General features: G+C 50.1%; 4 protein-coding genes across 4 annotated transcripts; 2 read left to right on the forward strand and 2 right to left on the reverse strand.

Annotated features, from left to right (window-relative positions):
• Positions 1-1105: 1105 nt before the first annotated feature.
• Positions 1106-5701, reverse strand: M430DRAFT_66848 (hypothetical protein; the record flags this gene model as incomplete). The annotated part of the gene is made up of 4 exons (XM_024869250.1): positions 5354-5701; positions 2601-5260; positions 1193-2550; positions 1106-1145 (listed from the first exon to the last, which is right to left on the reverse strand). Exons 1-4 carry the CDS (start codon positions 5481-5483, stop codon positions 1106-1108), a joined length of 4188 nt encoding a protein of 1395 aa, XP_024721209.1. The 5' UTR covers positions 5484-5701.
• A 699-nt stretch (positions 5702-6400) lies between these two features.
• Positions 6401-8022, forward strand: M430DRAFT_102090 (hypothetical protein; the record flags this gene model as incomplete). The annotated part of the gene is made up of 2 exons (XM_024860766.1): positions 6401-7186; positions 7240-8022. 2 exons carry the CDS (start codon positions 6401-6403, stop codon positions 8020-8022), a joined length of 1569 nt encoding a protein of 522 aa, XP_024721210.1.
• Positions 8023-8477: 455 nt separating this feature from the next.
• M430DRAFT_121803 (glycoside hydrolase family 1 protein) lies at positions 8478-10918 on the forward strand. The gene is made up of 5 exons (XM_024861819.1): positions 8478-8933; positions 8984-9328; positions 9378-9715; positions 9794-10574; positions 10621-10918. Exons 1-5 carry the CDS (start codon positions 8762-8764, stop codon positions 10755-10757), a joined length of 1773 nt encoding a protein of 590 aa, XP_024721211.1. The 5' UTR covers positions 8478-8761; the 3' UTR covers positions 10758-10918.
• Positions 10919-11802: 884 nt separating this feature from the next.
• On the reverse strand, positions 11803-13143 carry M430DRAFT_121806 (glycoside hydrolase family 16 protein; the record flags this gene model as incomplete). The annotated part of the gene is made up of 3 exons (XM_024861820.1): positions 11803-12682; positions 12746-12797; positions 12849-13143. The coding sequence occupies 3 exons, from the start codon at positions 13141-13143 to the stop codon at positions 12082-12084; spliced, it is 948 nt and encodes a 315-aa protein (XP_024721212.1). The 3' UTR covers positions 11803-12081.
• Between the last annotated feature and the right edge of the window lie 65 nt (positions 13144-13208).

The raw sequence follows: 13208 nt of genomic DNA on the forward strand, positions 1-13208 counted from the left end.
CCGGACGGGACGAGGGGCAACCGAGAAGATGCCTGTCCCTCGCCGCAAAACCTTAAAAACTCCTTCTGAACCGTGAGAAGCCAGTCATCCTAAGACCATCAAAGCTCCTGCGTTGGCAGCGGGAACTATCCTGCTGGCTGGGACGACTGGGCCAATTGGGACTCCGGAAAGCAATGTCATCACGCTCTGGGAATGCTTGCTTGGAGGCTGGAGGCTCGGGCCTAGTGCAACGTTAAAAACAAGCTTATTGCAAATAGGTCAGATTCGCTCCATGGCCGACAGGGTACTGTGTGATTTCCAGTGGTTAAGTGTTGGACGATGAAGGATCTCGCGTATCGCATCGGTTTCAAGTCAAGCATTTGGAATCTGAATTCGCCTATAGAGTTCGAGACCACAATGCCGTATAGCTAATTGAGGGTCGTCTGAGAGCTTGCCAAGGCCCTCGGAAGTAACTAGATCCGTAGGTCATGACACTTCGCGTTGCAGATGAACATGCCATGTCAAGCATTGAACGGGGCAATTAGAACTGATGATAATACCTCGGCGGCTGTGGGTATATAACATGCAGTGTGCTCGTCCACGATCCTTGTCTGGAATAAAGTAGTTGCTGGGAAGGATATGCAGAGAGTGAATGGATTCGCCGAGTCGCGGGTTTTGACAAGCACAGGTCAATTGCTTCACCGGTCTAATATGCTTGGGACGGCATCGAGAGCCGCGCTTCAGGAATATATGATTTGCGCTAAGGAATATAGATGCAAACGCTAAAGCAAAGAAAATACATAGTGGACACCATGATATATAAATTCCTGGTTCTCACTTCTGCGCATCACGCCTTCTTTCCGTCGCTCGACTGTGAATACCGGTTATCTTTCCCAGACTGTTGCTTTTGACCATTTCCATGACAATCTTATTAATGGGGTTATCCCGCGCGGGTTAAAGGCACCCGTATAATGTGGCACCTTGTGGGATCCAAGAGCCGCCCACATATTGTATGTCTGTAGGCATTTGTCTCCCTGCTCCAACCATACGATGGAAAACCATAAAGCTAATGATACGACACCACAGTCGGGTGAACAACAAAGCTATGTGATATCTTGATGAGGGTTCAGAGAGCATAGGGGTTCACGGAACGGATGGTAAGGCATCTGAGATATGTCAGCAATGAACAGAGCAAGATATGGTTGTTACATACGGAGGACTCTTTGTGAGATCAGTCTTCAGAATCACAGGAACTCTGGTCATTTCCTTAACATCCTGGATATACTCCCCGTTCTCCTCTCGTAATGTGAAGAACTTCATGTATTTATCCTTGGCACTGAGCTTAGACTCGATTGGTGGTTCGGCCGTGGGGACCTTCGAGTCGGAACGAGTGCGATGAAGGTCGCCGGTAGCCGTCAGAGAGTTCTTTGTGGGCGATGGAGGGACACTCTGAGTTGGGCGTTCGGCAAGTGAAACACCAGCAAGGCTTTCCGCGACATCAGACATATCATCATCGTCATCGAAGAGGGCGTCTACATCGTCAGTCGAGATGGTTCCGGTCTCCATCTGTTTGCGTTGAGCCTCCTCGTGCTCTTTCTTAGCTCGCTCGGCAACTGCAGCCTGCTTGGCGGCAGCTACGGCATTGGCCGTGCGTTGGGATACACCGGCCTTTGGGCGCTCATCCTCTGGAACATATGCGGATGAAGGTACGCCCTTCTCCCAGTACAGTTCCAGAATGCGCTCATTCTTTCTGAACTCGGCCTTTTTCAGTGGGAGCTGATCACAATGCACTCTCTTCTCAAAACCATATTCAGGTATCAGAACATCGAAGGCCGAATCGTACACGCAAAGAACGATGCCCTCGCTGATGAGCTCACCGCCGACCTCCTCGCGTTTTCTGTCCATGATCCTGCATGACTCGATGTGCACACTTTGTTCTTGGGCATTCTGAGCGGAGTCTTTCTTGGTGTTGCAAGACTCGGTTGTCTTGACAAGAGTCTCAATATCCTCAGTGTACTCGATTTTGCCTTCGGAAAGAACGGCCTCGAGCTGTCTATGAACGACTAAATCGGCATAACGGCGGGACGGGTTTGTGAAATGGGTGTAGAGAGGCAAGTTGAGAGCATAGTGCGGGTAGAGGTGTTGAGGGGTCTTTCCGGCAATGTAGTACTTCGCGCGCTGCATAGTCTTCACCAGAAGGGTTTCCATCCCCTTGCGAATGTTTGTGTCGTCGACTTTGAATAGACTGTTCTGGAGGGTTCCGCTGCTGGTCGTATCTATTTCGTAGCCGATCTTGTTCATTCGATCGGCAAAGGTTTGGAGTCGCCGAGGGTTGGGGGGCCCTTGCCGACGGAGGAGAGCCTTTTCGGGCAGGCCCTTTGCGATCTTCTGTGCGACATATGCATTCGCCTTATGCAGCAGTTCCTCGATTAGCTCATGGGAAGGCGTGGACTGGAAGATGTTTTGCTCGACAGGGACATTTTCGTCATCAAGCTGGTAAATGAGTCTCAAAGGAGCGATGGTCTCCCCGTCTGTTCCGAGGCGAGATTCTCGGAATTTCTGCGCAACAGCCTGCTACTTGTTAGAAAGGCCAGAAAAACAGAGAATGATAATTAACTCACGTGGAGAATCTGGATATCCTTGACCTCGGCTCCCTGGAGCTTTGTGTCAAGGTGGCCCGAGAGCACAGCGTCAACTTCTTTGAATGTTAGTTTGCCGCCGCTCTTGATTATGCCCTTTCCAATCCATGTCTCGTCCTCGTAGACAACGCCAGTGTGAGGATTGACCTTGAAGACCACGCTGACGGTGAGACGTTCCTGACCAGGGATCAAGGAGCAGATATCAGAAGCAATCTTCGGTGGGAGCATTGCGCAAGTTCTGTTCATTAGATAAACGGCCGTACCACGCTTCTTGGCCTCACGATCAACGAGAGAGTTTGCTTTGATGAAGTGAGCAACATCGGCGATATGGATACCGATCTCGATCTTCCCATCTACTTCAGTCTTGACGTGAATGGCATCATCAAGCTCCTCTGCATGGTTAGGGTCAATCGTGAAGGTCCTCTCACTTCGGAAATCCCGTCGTGCAGCAAGTGCTTCCTGGTCTTCCTTCTCAAGAGACCAATCGTCGAGACCAATGCTGCGAATGACAGCGTCGGAGAATTCATCCGAGGCAAAGTTGTTGTCCCTGAGGAGAGCATCCGTCTCGACCTTCAATTCGCCCATCTTGCCGAGCTGTTCGACAAGTGTACCAAAGGGGTGGAGGGAAGTGATTGGCCACCTCTTGATACAAGCAACGAAGATTCGATCGGCGTACTCTTGGTGCTTTTCCACGAAATCACGTGGTGCCTGCTCGGTAGGGATGGCGATCAGTGGGACTCGTTTGTCAGTTGGCTTGAACCAGACAATCTTTGGCTTTTCTGGTTGACGGGACTCTTGGTGGCGACCGTTACCCCCATCTCTGGCCTGACGTTCAGCTTCTTGCTTTTCTTTCGTAGCTTGACTGCTTGGGCGAAGCAACCCGAGCGTGCCAGAGAACATCTGGCCAGCAACGCGTTCGATAACGGCAACGATGTGGCCTGCGTAAAGTGGCTTCTGTTCATCATTGACCTCTTCTTCCTCAACGAGGAGAAGACTTTGACCTTCCACTTCAACATCGTCATTCTTCTTCTGAGTCGGGCGTTGCCTCAAGCTGCCGCGTCTCCGGATCCCACCATCAGCAGTGTTTGACTGATCATCGCCGTTTGTAGAGTTGTCACGGTGTGATCTTTCGCCATTCCCATTGCCTGATCCACCGGTCCGCGTGTCGGTAATATCCTTGCGCTTCTTCTTTTCTTCCTTCTCTCGTTTCTGACCCCAGACTTCGTCCACATCGAGCAATTCTACAGCAACCAAATCCCCTTCCAAAGCTCTGTTTCGATCCTTGCTACCACAGATGAAGATATCGGCATCGAGAAGGCCGTCTTGAGTTGAGACATACGCATCACTACGGTTCTTCTTATTAACACGTAGGATGCCGGAAACCAACTGGCCATCACCAAGGAGGGCTGGAAGCGTGGCCTGTGGCAAATAGGGAGTGAAAAGTGTCTTGCGCTGCTGCTGTTGTTGCTGTGCAGAGAGTTGTGGGGCGTGCTGGCTGCCCTGCAGTCCGACATGGCCATTCATCTGTGAAGCCTGTAGAGCCTGGAGCTGACTGATCTGCAACGGATTCAGTTGCTGACCAGGGTAAAGTTGAGGGTGAACAAGAGCCATCTGGCCCTGTGGCAACTGGACCAGTTGAGGTTGTCCACCATACTGGAAGTTGCCAATGGAGCTCATCGACTGGTTCATCGAGCCACGATTGCGATGACCGGGCTGAAAACCGCCTTGCTGTTGGCCCTGAAAATTACCCATTTGCCCCTGCTGATCTTGCTGGGGTTGCTGAGGTGGCTGGTTTCTCCAGTTACCTTCAAAATTTCGAGATGAGGTTCGGTTATGTCCAGTAGAACCTGCTCGTCTCGAGAAGTCATTGCCATGTCCTTGGTTTTGACCTCCAGCGCCTGCATCTGCTGTCGCTTGCATCGGGGGGAATTGGAAGGAGCCGCCACCGCGCATAGATGAACCACCTCGTCCATTTGCGCCGATAGCCAAACTTTGGCTTCTTCCATGAGCAGAGCCCCGACCCCGCAAATTTGAGCCCGTCGAAACATGATTTCCAGTGTTCTGACCCTGACCATTCTTGTCATCTGCGGGAGGACTATCCGTCTGATCTGCATTTGACGGGGAAGCACCGCCAGCTCCAGGAATGGGGAATTGGAACCCGGACGTGGTCCGTTTCTGCTGGGCTAATTCCGCCGCCTTCTTGGCTTCCGGTAACGCGAGAGAGTGTCGACGTTGATGCCCACCGCCGGGAGGCCCACCACCTCTGCCACCTCGAGCAGATACGTTCTCCCGATTGTGTCCTCCGAAATCACCGAATGCGGATCCGGATGTGCCAGAGGACGGAGCAGGTGGAGGACCCATGCCCATGTTGGGCAGTGCCGATTGATTACGGCGATGTGACAACGGTTGCGTTGGAGCACCCATTGGTGCGTTCATCTGTTGCTGTTGTAGCTGGTTTGGGAATTGGAACGCCGACTGTGGTGACAGATTCTGCATCTGTTGCTGTATGGGGTAACCGCCGGGTGCGAGGTGTTGACTCGGTGGGATCATTCCCATGTTCACATACTGCTGATGCGTAGCTTGAATCTGCTGCTGCTGCTGCTGGAGCAGTTCGATCTGTTGCTGTATTGCAAGTTGTTCCACTTAGGCGTTGTTAGTGATGACTCGATATCGATGATGGCATTCGATGACGACAGCCATTGGAGCAGCTGAAGAAACAAACAGAGAGAACTTACTTCCAGGCGACGAGAACATGCTCATCAGAGGCGTAAGCTCAGAAGGACTCCTGCGATGGGCGATATGCAGTCTGCGGCCGGTTGGGCCCGGGACACCACCAGGGGGTGGTTGATTCTGCTTATGCTCCATGGCTAATGGGACAAGTGCACGCCGAGTGCGGTCGAGACAGATGGATTTCTTGTGGGCAGTCCGAAAGATTGTAGCAGAAGAACCAAAGGAGGGCAAAGGAGAGGATATGAAGAGGCTGGTGTGAAGGAGTGGTTCTCGACGATTCGAGGATGTGGGTGTGGGAGAGTTGGAGTTAGGGAGAATTTGGGGATGTTGTCGAGAGATATGATGGTTCGAGCTATGCGATGCTTCTCGCCTGACGCTTTCCCTGTCGACTGCGAATTTGACTAATAAGGTGGCAACCTTGGCGCCTAGTTTGCCGAGAGAGCTCGCGTAATAAGGGCACGGGGCTGGATTGATGCGTTTACGAAAGTGGTGAGATGAGTTGGGTCTGAGGATAAAGAACGTCGACAAAGAGATGGAGGTGGATTGACGGACGCATTCCTCGATATATGTCTTGGTAGGTACTGTAGGTATGTAATGTAGGTAACTAGAACCGCATTGGACTCCTCACCCTTAGAAGGGTTGGTCTCGAATCTTTTAGGAGCCGCCTCACGTGCTCGGTAGCTGCCGACACCATGTGATATTTCGTGGGGTGAATGAAAGCTGCGTGGGTGAATCCTATGAATAGTATCGATGCAGCTCTTCGACATCCAGTCTCCTCTCCTCTTCATCCTCTTTTGCTCCCGGCCAGCTCACGACCATCCTCGTCAACCATAGCCTCCAGCCGACGGCGTCTTCCTATGGGCCGGGGATGCGGGGTGTGCAGATAACAGTCCTCGCCGTGGCCGTAGTGCGGCAATCCGGTTCGTCTGCCTCCGCCTTGGGCAAAATGTTTCTTTGCTCAACGATCGAGTGCGGGCTTCCTCACCAGCCTCTCCTCTCCATGCAACAAAGCCATGGGGTCCCAAGCCTCTGGCGATGATGACTTGCCGTCTATGCTGAGGAGAAGCCATATTGGATCGCCCTACAATCACGACATGCGATTTGAAACTCGCAATGCCGAGGACGTTCACAAAGACGCCCTTGCAGCAGCCCTCGCCGAGCACGAGAGGGTTCGAGCAATTGCATTACGCGCCTACGAATTGAACGAGCTGCGGGAGGCACAAGAAAGGCTCCGGCTGCAAGCTTTACAAGAGGAGGAACGCGTCCGGATTGAAACGGAGCGCGCGAAGGAGGAGTGTAGACTGCGAGAGATCGAGAACAAGAAGAAACAAATACCAGTCCCGGCACCGAGGGTCAAAACCCCTCCTCCCCGCGCACCTTCACCTCCGCCACCCGCTGTTCAAGCTCCAGCCGCTCCAGCGCCAGCGGCTCAAGCACCGAAGCCTCAAGTCCCGGCTGCTCAGAAACTCACAGCTCAACCAAACAACCAACTTCCCAAGCCGACCTCAAAACCTACGAGTCCTGCAGATCAAACTCCTCCTCAAAAGGCTCCGCAGCCCCAGCAGAGCTCCGTAACCACGGTGCAGCCTCCCTCAAAAGAACAGACAAAACCGGCTCCCACACAACTAGCTCCGTCGGCCTCCAAGAAACCCCCCCATATTCTTGCTGACGTCGATCGCTACACGGAAATTCACCAATCTCTAAAGAAGTTGAGAGCAACGATCGTCAATGAAGGAAAGCAGAATCTCCCCTTTAAGAAGAAGACGGGGGAGATGCGCCGAGCAATCAGGACTTCCATGGGTCAATTGACGGGGGAGAAGGGGTCCAATAAACAACCTGTAAGTATGCATTGCTCCGTTACTGGTGATACGGCTTTAACAGTTCACTACAGATGGCAAAAATTGTTGCCGTGCTTAAAGAATCATTCCAGGTTGGCAGCCCTGGCGTTGATCCAAGTATATTCATGGTCTCAAAGCCCGGTCCCAGCCAACAGGATGTCAGGAACAACGGCGATGAGCTTCCAATGTTATTCATATACCTTCTCAACCAATTTGCGAAGGCGGTCGTCGCTCAATTTGTTGACGAAGCTGGCGTGTCGCCCAAGGCTGCTGAACCCATTGGAATTGTCGTGGCATCCATATTTTCCAATCCCGAGTTAGGCTGGCGTGGACACAGCCTGATAGACATTCTGATGGCTAAAATGCGGGTGGCATGTCCTGTCTTGTGGGGCATCAGAGGAAGCGAAAGGACGGAGGAAGGACGAGCGAGGTTGGGATGGAAGAAAGATGATGAGGGGAATTGGATTCCGGAGCAGGTTCACGTCACTCGAATGACTGGTCTCGGGGCCGGGTATGCTGCTATTTCCCTCCGAGACTTCTCAAAATCCCGAAATGAAAACCCTTGGCCGCCATGGCATTACTGGCGGGCAATGGCAAGCATCACCTCAACCCCACCCTCCGAGGCATCATCAACGCAGTATGTCGTCCTGAAGTCCATGGTGGAGAATTACGAGCAAAGGTTCTTGGGCTTCTATGGGAATGCAGCACTGGCAGCATTGCGAATCGCTTTGGTAGATTTTCCCGGTCGCGCAGTTGAGCGAAGCGCGGCCAGTAGCGCGTTGGCGGTGTTAGCGGATAAACTCAAACGGGATAAGGGACTTGATTTGATGAGTTAGATGAGTCGCCCAAGGCATTGCATATGTGAGTATGGAGTTCAGGAGTTAGGAAGTCAGGAATACTTATGTAGGGCAAGGATTACGGATCCGCAGAAGACAGGAATATACCCGGAAACCGAGACAATATACAATGTTGAAAGATGATCAGAGCAAGTGTTGATGCGCAGATACTTCTTGCATGTGTGTCGAGCATCGCGATAGCCATTCCGAGGTCACAAGAGATACAGTGCAACCTTACAACATAGGTATACTTGGGCCGATGGATCTCGGGTCTCAGAGCGCTCACCCTCATTCGCGTCGGCAGGGGTACCCGTATAATACCCGTGCCGGCAGGGATACCCTTGGTATACCCGTGGAATACCCGTGTCCCCGTGTCTTGCAGGGGCTCACGTGATCACGTGACGTGCCTTGCCGAATGTCGCTCGCTCTGTGCTTTGCCGAGGCTCGTGAACAGTCTCTGGTAAATATCTATTCATCCATCTTCAACAACCACGCCAATAACCACCAATAACCACGCAGCAACTTGCGATCCTTGACGAGGCTCCCCGCTGCCCCGGATAAAGGCTGAAGTGAACTCCTGAATGAGGAGACGATCTTGACCATGATCGTGGAAGAAGGTGCAACCCCGCCATTGAGCGGGGCATGGAACCATACAAAAGGAAAATTAACCCGTTGCAGATGATGGGTTTAGAATAGCATCAATTGGCCGTGTTTATTGTCTCTTTCTCACGTTCTTGCTATGAAGCTCTCCTTGAACATTTGCCTGCTAATCGCAGGTCTCACACTTGCAGCAGCGTCCAACTCTACCGGATCCCTTCTACTCACAGAGAATGCCACCACCACAGCCAACAACGGATCCCCAGTGGCAAACCCATCGGCATTTGCTACGCCCATTACACTTGATCTCAAGCGTAGGTGCTATTATCCCGCATGTTCTGGTTGTATACCAACATTTCTGCAGAATACTGGGATCTCTTCGTGGGCCCAGTTCAGACAGCCACCATCAATACAACTGTAGAAGCCACCCCCATTCCTACCAGTGAATTGGTTCCTCCACCTCCTCTATACTATTCCGCTTTCCCAAGCGGCTACCAGTCCCCTCTGGTATCAATGAATGAGAGCTGGAAATTCCCGTCTGGCTTTTTCTGGGGGGTTTCATCTGCGGCATATCAGATCGAAGGTGCAGCACAGGCTGAAGGACGTGGACCTTCAATCTGGGACGTCTTCACCCACCGAGCTACCTATCTTACGGTTTCGAATGATACGGGTGACGTGGGTGACAACCAGTATTACCTGTACAAGCAGGGTAAAGTATGGCTTGGATCTATGAGAATCGGTTACTGACTATTCAACAGATATCGCTCGGATAGCTGCTCTCGGTGTGCCCTATTACTCTTTCTCCATCTCTTGGTCCAGGATATTCCCTTTTGGTAAAGGACCTGTCAATGAGCTCGCCCTAGCACACTACGACGATGTGATCAATACCTGCCTCCAATACGGCGTGAAGCCAATGGTTACTCTATATCACTGGGATCTTCCATTGTTCCTACAAAATTCGTATGGCGGGTGGTTGAGTGACGAAATTGTGGACGATTTCCTCTCGTATGCCAAGGTAGTTTTCAGTCGATATGGAAATAGGGTATCTCACTGGTTCACGCTCAACGAGCCTATCGAATTTTGCCAGGAATATCCAGTCAGTCATTTCCACCAAATTTCACAAACCCTTTGGACATTCCCTGTCCAAAATGAATCTCTGCTGATCTTTTGCTAGATGCCAAAAGGCTACTTCACTGCCGTGACCATTCCCCCTGAGGCCCAGCCGTTTTTCTGTGGTCATCATGCGTTGTTAGCACACGCCTCTGCGTACCGTCTAGCAAAGTCCATGGGTATAAATGGAACAATTTCATTCAAAAACAATGGTGGATATAAAATTCCGTTGACAAATTCAACAGATGATGCCTTAGCGACCCAGAGGGCTTGGGATTTTAATGAGGGGTGGTTTGCGAATCCAGTTTTCGTCAATGGCGATTATCCACAATCGCTGAAAGATCACGTCTCAACTCTGGGGCTTGAATTTACCAATGAGCAGAAGTCATTGATAAATGGTACCGCTGATATCTTTGCTCATGACGCCTACACCTCGTACTTCTACTTCGCACCTGACGTCGGCGTCGCTGACTGCCTTACAAATTCTTCCAACCCGCTCTACCCTGGATGCTACAACTCAAGTAACACTGGTCCTACCGGGTGGCTAATTGGCGCCGCGTCCGACATGTACTCACCATGGCTACAGCGTGCGACAGATTGGGTCCCAGCATTTCTCCGTTATATCCAAGACACCTGGCCCTCTGGTGGTATTGCCATCAGCGAATTTGGCTGGACGGAACCATATGAGGAACTCAGAACTCTGAAGGAGGACATTTTGAGCGATTATACAAGGTCTGCTTATTTTCGAAATTATCTGGAATCCGTTTTGATTGCCATATCGGAAGGTGTGAACGTGGTAGGATGTCTTGCATGGTCGATTATGGACAATCTCGAGTGGACCTCTGGTGAGTTCTTCGTCTTCAGTACAAATTTACCACTGACCTTTTTTAGGCTATCATGCGAAGTTCGGGATGCAGTACGTCAATTTTACGACGTATGAGAGAAATTACAAAGCCTCATTCTTCGAGTATGTCAATACCTTCAAGCTGTATGCTGAAGATCCTGTGACACCGATATTTGTGGAGTAAGCTTGAAACATGGATGCACTAGGAACCAAGGCTGTCCCGGATATCTGTGTGTTGCTGAGATATGATGATCCTTGGTGTCCCTATTGCTGCTTTGGGGGTCTTTGCTCCGTTCCTCATGTCCAGCAAGTATCAGAATAAATACCACAGCTCTATTAGCATGTGTAATTTAGTAACTTAACTTCATAACATGCTATTACTCATCACATCATGAATGACCATACACAAGGGTTTCCGTCCTCACGCTTTTTCTCCCGGCTACACATCATTAGTGCTACCTTTGTCAATCCTAGACGCATGTCAGAAAACTGGTAATACAATCGCCATGCAATGAATCAAGGATACATACAATATTCTGGAACCGGGCCTCGCTCGGTATTCTATTTCTACATGAGACCCAGCTTTATATTTCTGTACAACAACAGAAAACATATATAGCTCGATTCCTTTCCATTTGTTTTGAGACATGTACAAGAAAGAAAAAACTTCAAGCCGACGCTCCGGGGTTGAAAATGAGAATTGCATACATTGTGCCTCTGGCCCTTAGTTTCCGCTATTTATGGCACTGGAAATGGAACAGTGTTGATTATACAATTTGAAATCTGGATATGTGTCTTCCTTATTAGCACTGTTCTTATTCCTATCCAGAATCAGAATCAGAATCAGAAATCATCAAGATTTATAATATCGTGACTGATATATCACTAACAAATCTTCCAATTCTGGAGAATGATTCTTGGGGCGTACATCCAGGTCTTTTTTAACGTGAACGTGAACGGGAAGTCAGCGGTGTTAAGTATTATATAGGGTTTGTAGATGTGAAGTATAATTAATGGGTTTGGTGGTATTTGAGCGAGCAGTTTGCTTTTCACTAACTAAGCGCTGTCTGTGGATAAATAAAGATTTTATTTTCTTATAGGCTGTAGGAGGTTTTCTCCCCGTATGTTGCGAGCAGCAGGGCTTGAATAGTTGATTATTTCCCACTTACTCAATAGTCAATACTGTCGATTTTACTCGAACGTGAATATACTGCAAAATGTTTTCATTCCGTAATTCAGCAACTCCTAACATAGACACCTTCTAAAATGAGGTTGAAGACATATCGTTGAAACCCTGCCTCCCGAATGTATAATGTACAATAGAAATCCATAAGTAGTACAAACAAGAAACAGTGTAAAAATCAGTGCAAAAAAACAGTGCCCCGAAGCAAAAAATATAAATCCGTTTGGGATATCATGCGCCAGAAAACTCCAGGAGCCCAAGTCGCCATTCCCCCTTGCCCGCAAAAGTTAGACGCAACCATAGCAAAAAGTACACATGCCAACGACTACTGGTAAACCTTCACCGAGTTGATCAGCCAGTATGCGTCCTTGAACGCAGACGGATTGTTTGAAACGTAGTCATTGCAAGAGGAAGCAAGACTGGCACACGAGCCGCTGGACCACACACTTTGTTGCCCGGCCCAGGAACCACAAAACGTCGAGTCGAAGATTATGTTATGGTTTTTGAAGGACGAGGCAAAATCGCAGCCCGACCCCGAGAAGGATGCCATAGGAGTACCCCAATGTGAGGTATCTGGGGAGCCGTTGGTAATGCCGGCTGGCACTTGGCCCCGTTGCCAGAACCAGATGTAGATTCCGTTCGACGCCCACTGCATGGCGTAAACCCCACCTTTATTGGCATTAAAGCCGGTTCCGTATGCGTTGGTATTCGACGTGCTGACGCCACAGCCTGTGTTTGAATTTCCCGCGCTACAGTCGTTGCCGAGCGACGAAGTGCCAGACGCTGAGTTCTGACTGCTTACTGTGCATCCGGGTGAGGTATGGAGATGTATTGTGTTTGTATTGGCGCTGTTGACGCCCTCAATGATGTCAATCTCACCACTGGATGGCCAGTTGGGACCAAATGTCCAGAATGCTGGCCATGTGCTGTTCCAATTTCATTAGCCAATGCTTATAGAGTTGTTGTCTTAGAAGTCAGGTTGAACATACCCACAAATCCCACCGGGCATGTGTGCGATGTCAGCGATGAAAAGCCCCTGGGCTGTTAAGAGTTAGTAAAAGCGTACTCCTACATGAAGGCACATTTACTTACTGTATGCTTTGTTGCTACTTACTCGTACGGACTTCCTTCCGCCGGATGGATTTTTGGTGGTGTAGTCGACCCCCATGTAGACCTGGTTGTTTTGAGTCCGTACCAGATGGCTGTTGTTAGCAGCAGATTCAGAGACATAATCGACGTATCCCTGGGTTGGATCCGTGCCCGTGAAGAAACTGAACTCGTCAAAGAAGTTCGTACTGTCAAACGTGTCGACCAGTTTATACGCATTCGTGCTACTAAGGACACACAAGAGCGCTGCGCCCAAGGTGAAGGAATGTGTTGAACGCATGGTTCCAAAGCAATGAATATGTTGATAAATGCAAGATTCAACAAGTATACAAGGCGCAAGCTCTG

This window comes from Amorphotheca resinae (genome assembly GCF_003019875.1).
Source record: "Amorphotheca resinae ATCC 22711 unplaced genomic scaffold M430scaffold_6, whole genome shotgun sequence".
Lineage (NCBI taxonomy): Eukaryota > Fungi > Ascomycota > Leotiomycetes > Helotiales > Amorphothecaceae > Amorphotheca > Amorphotheca resinae.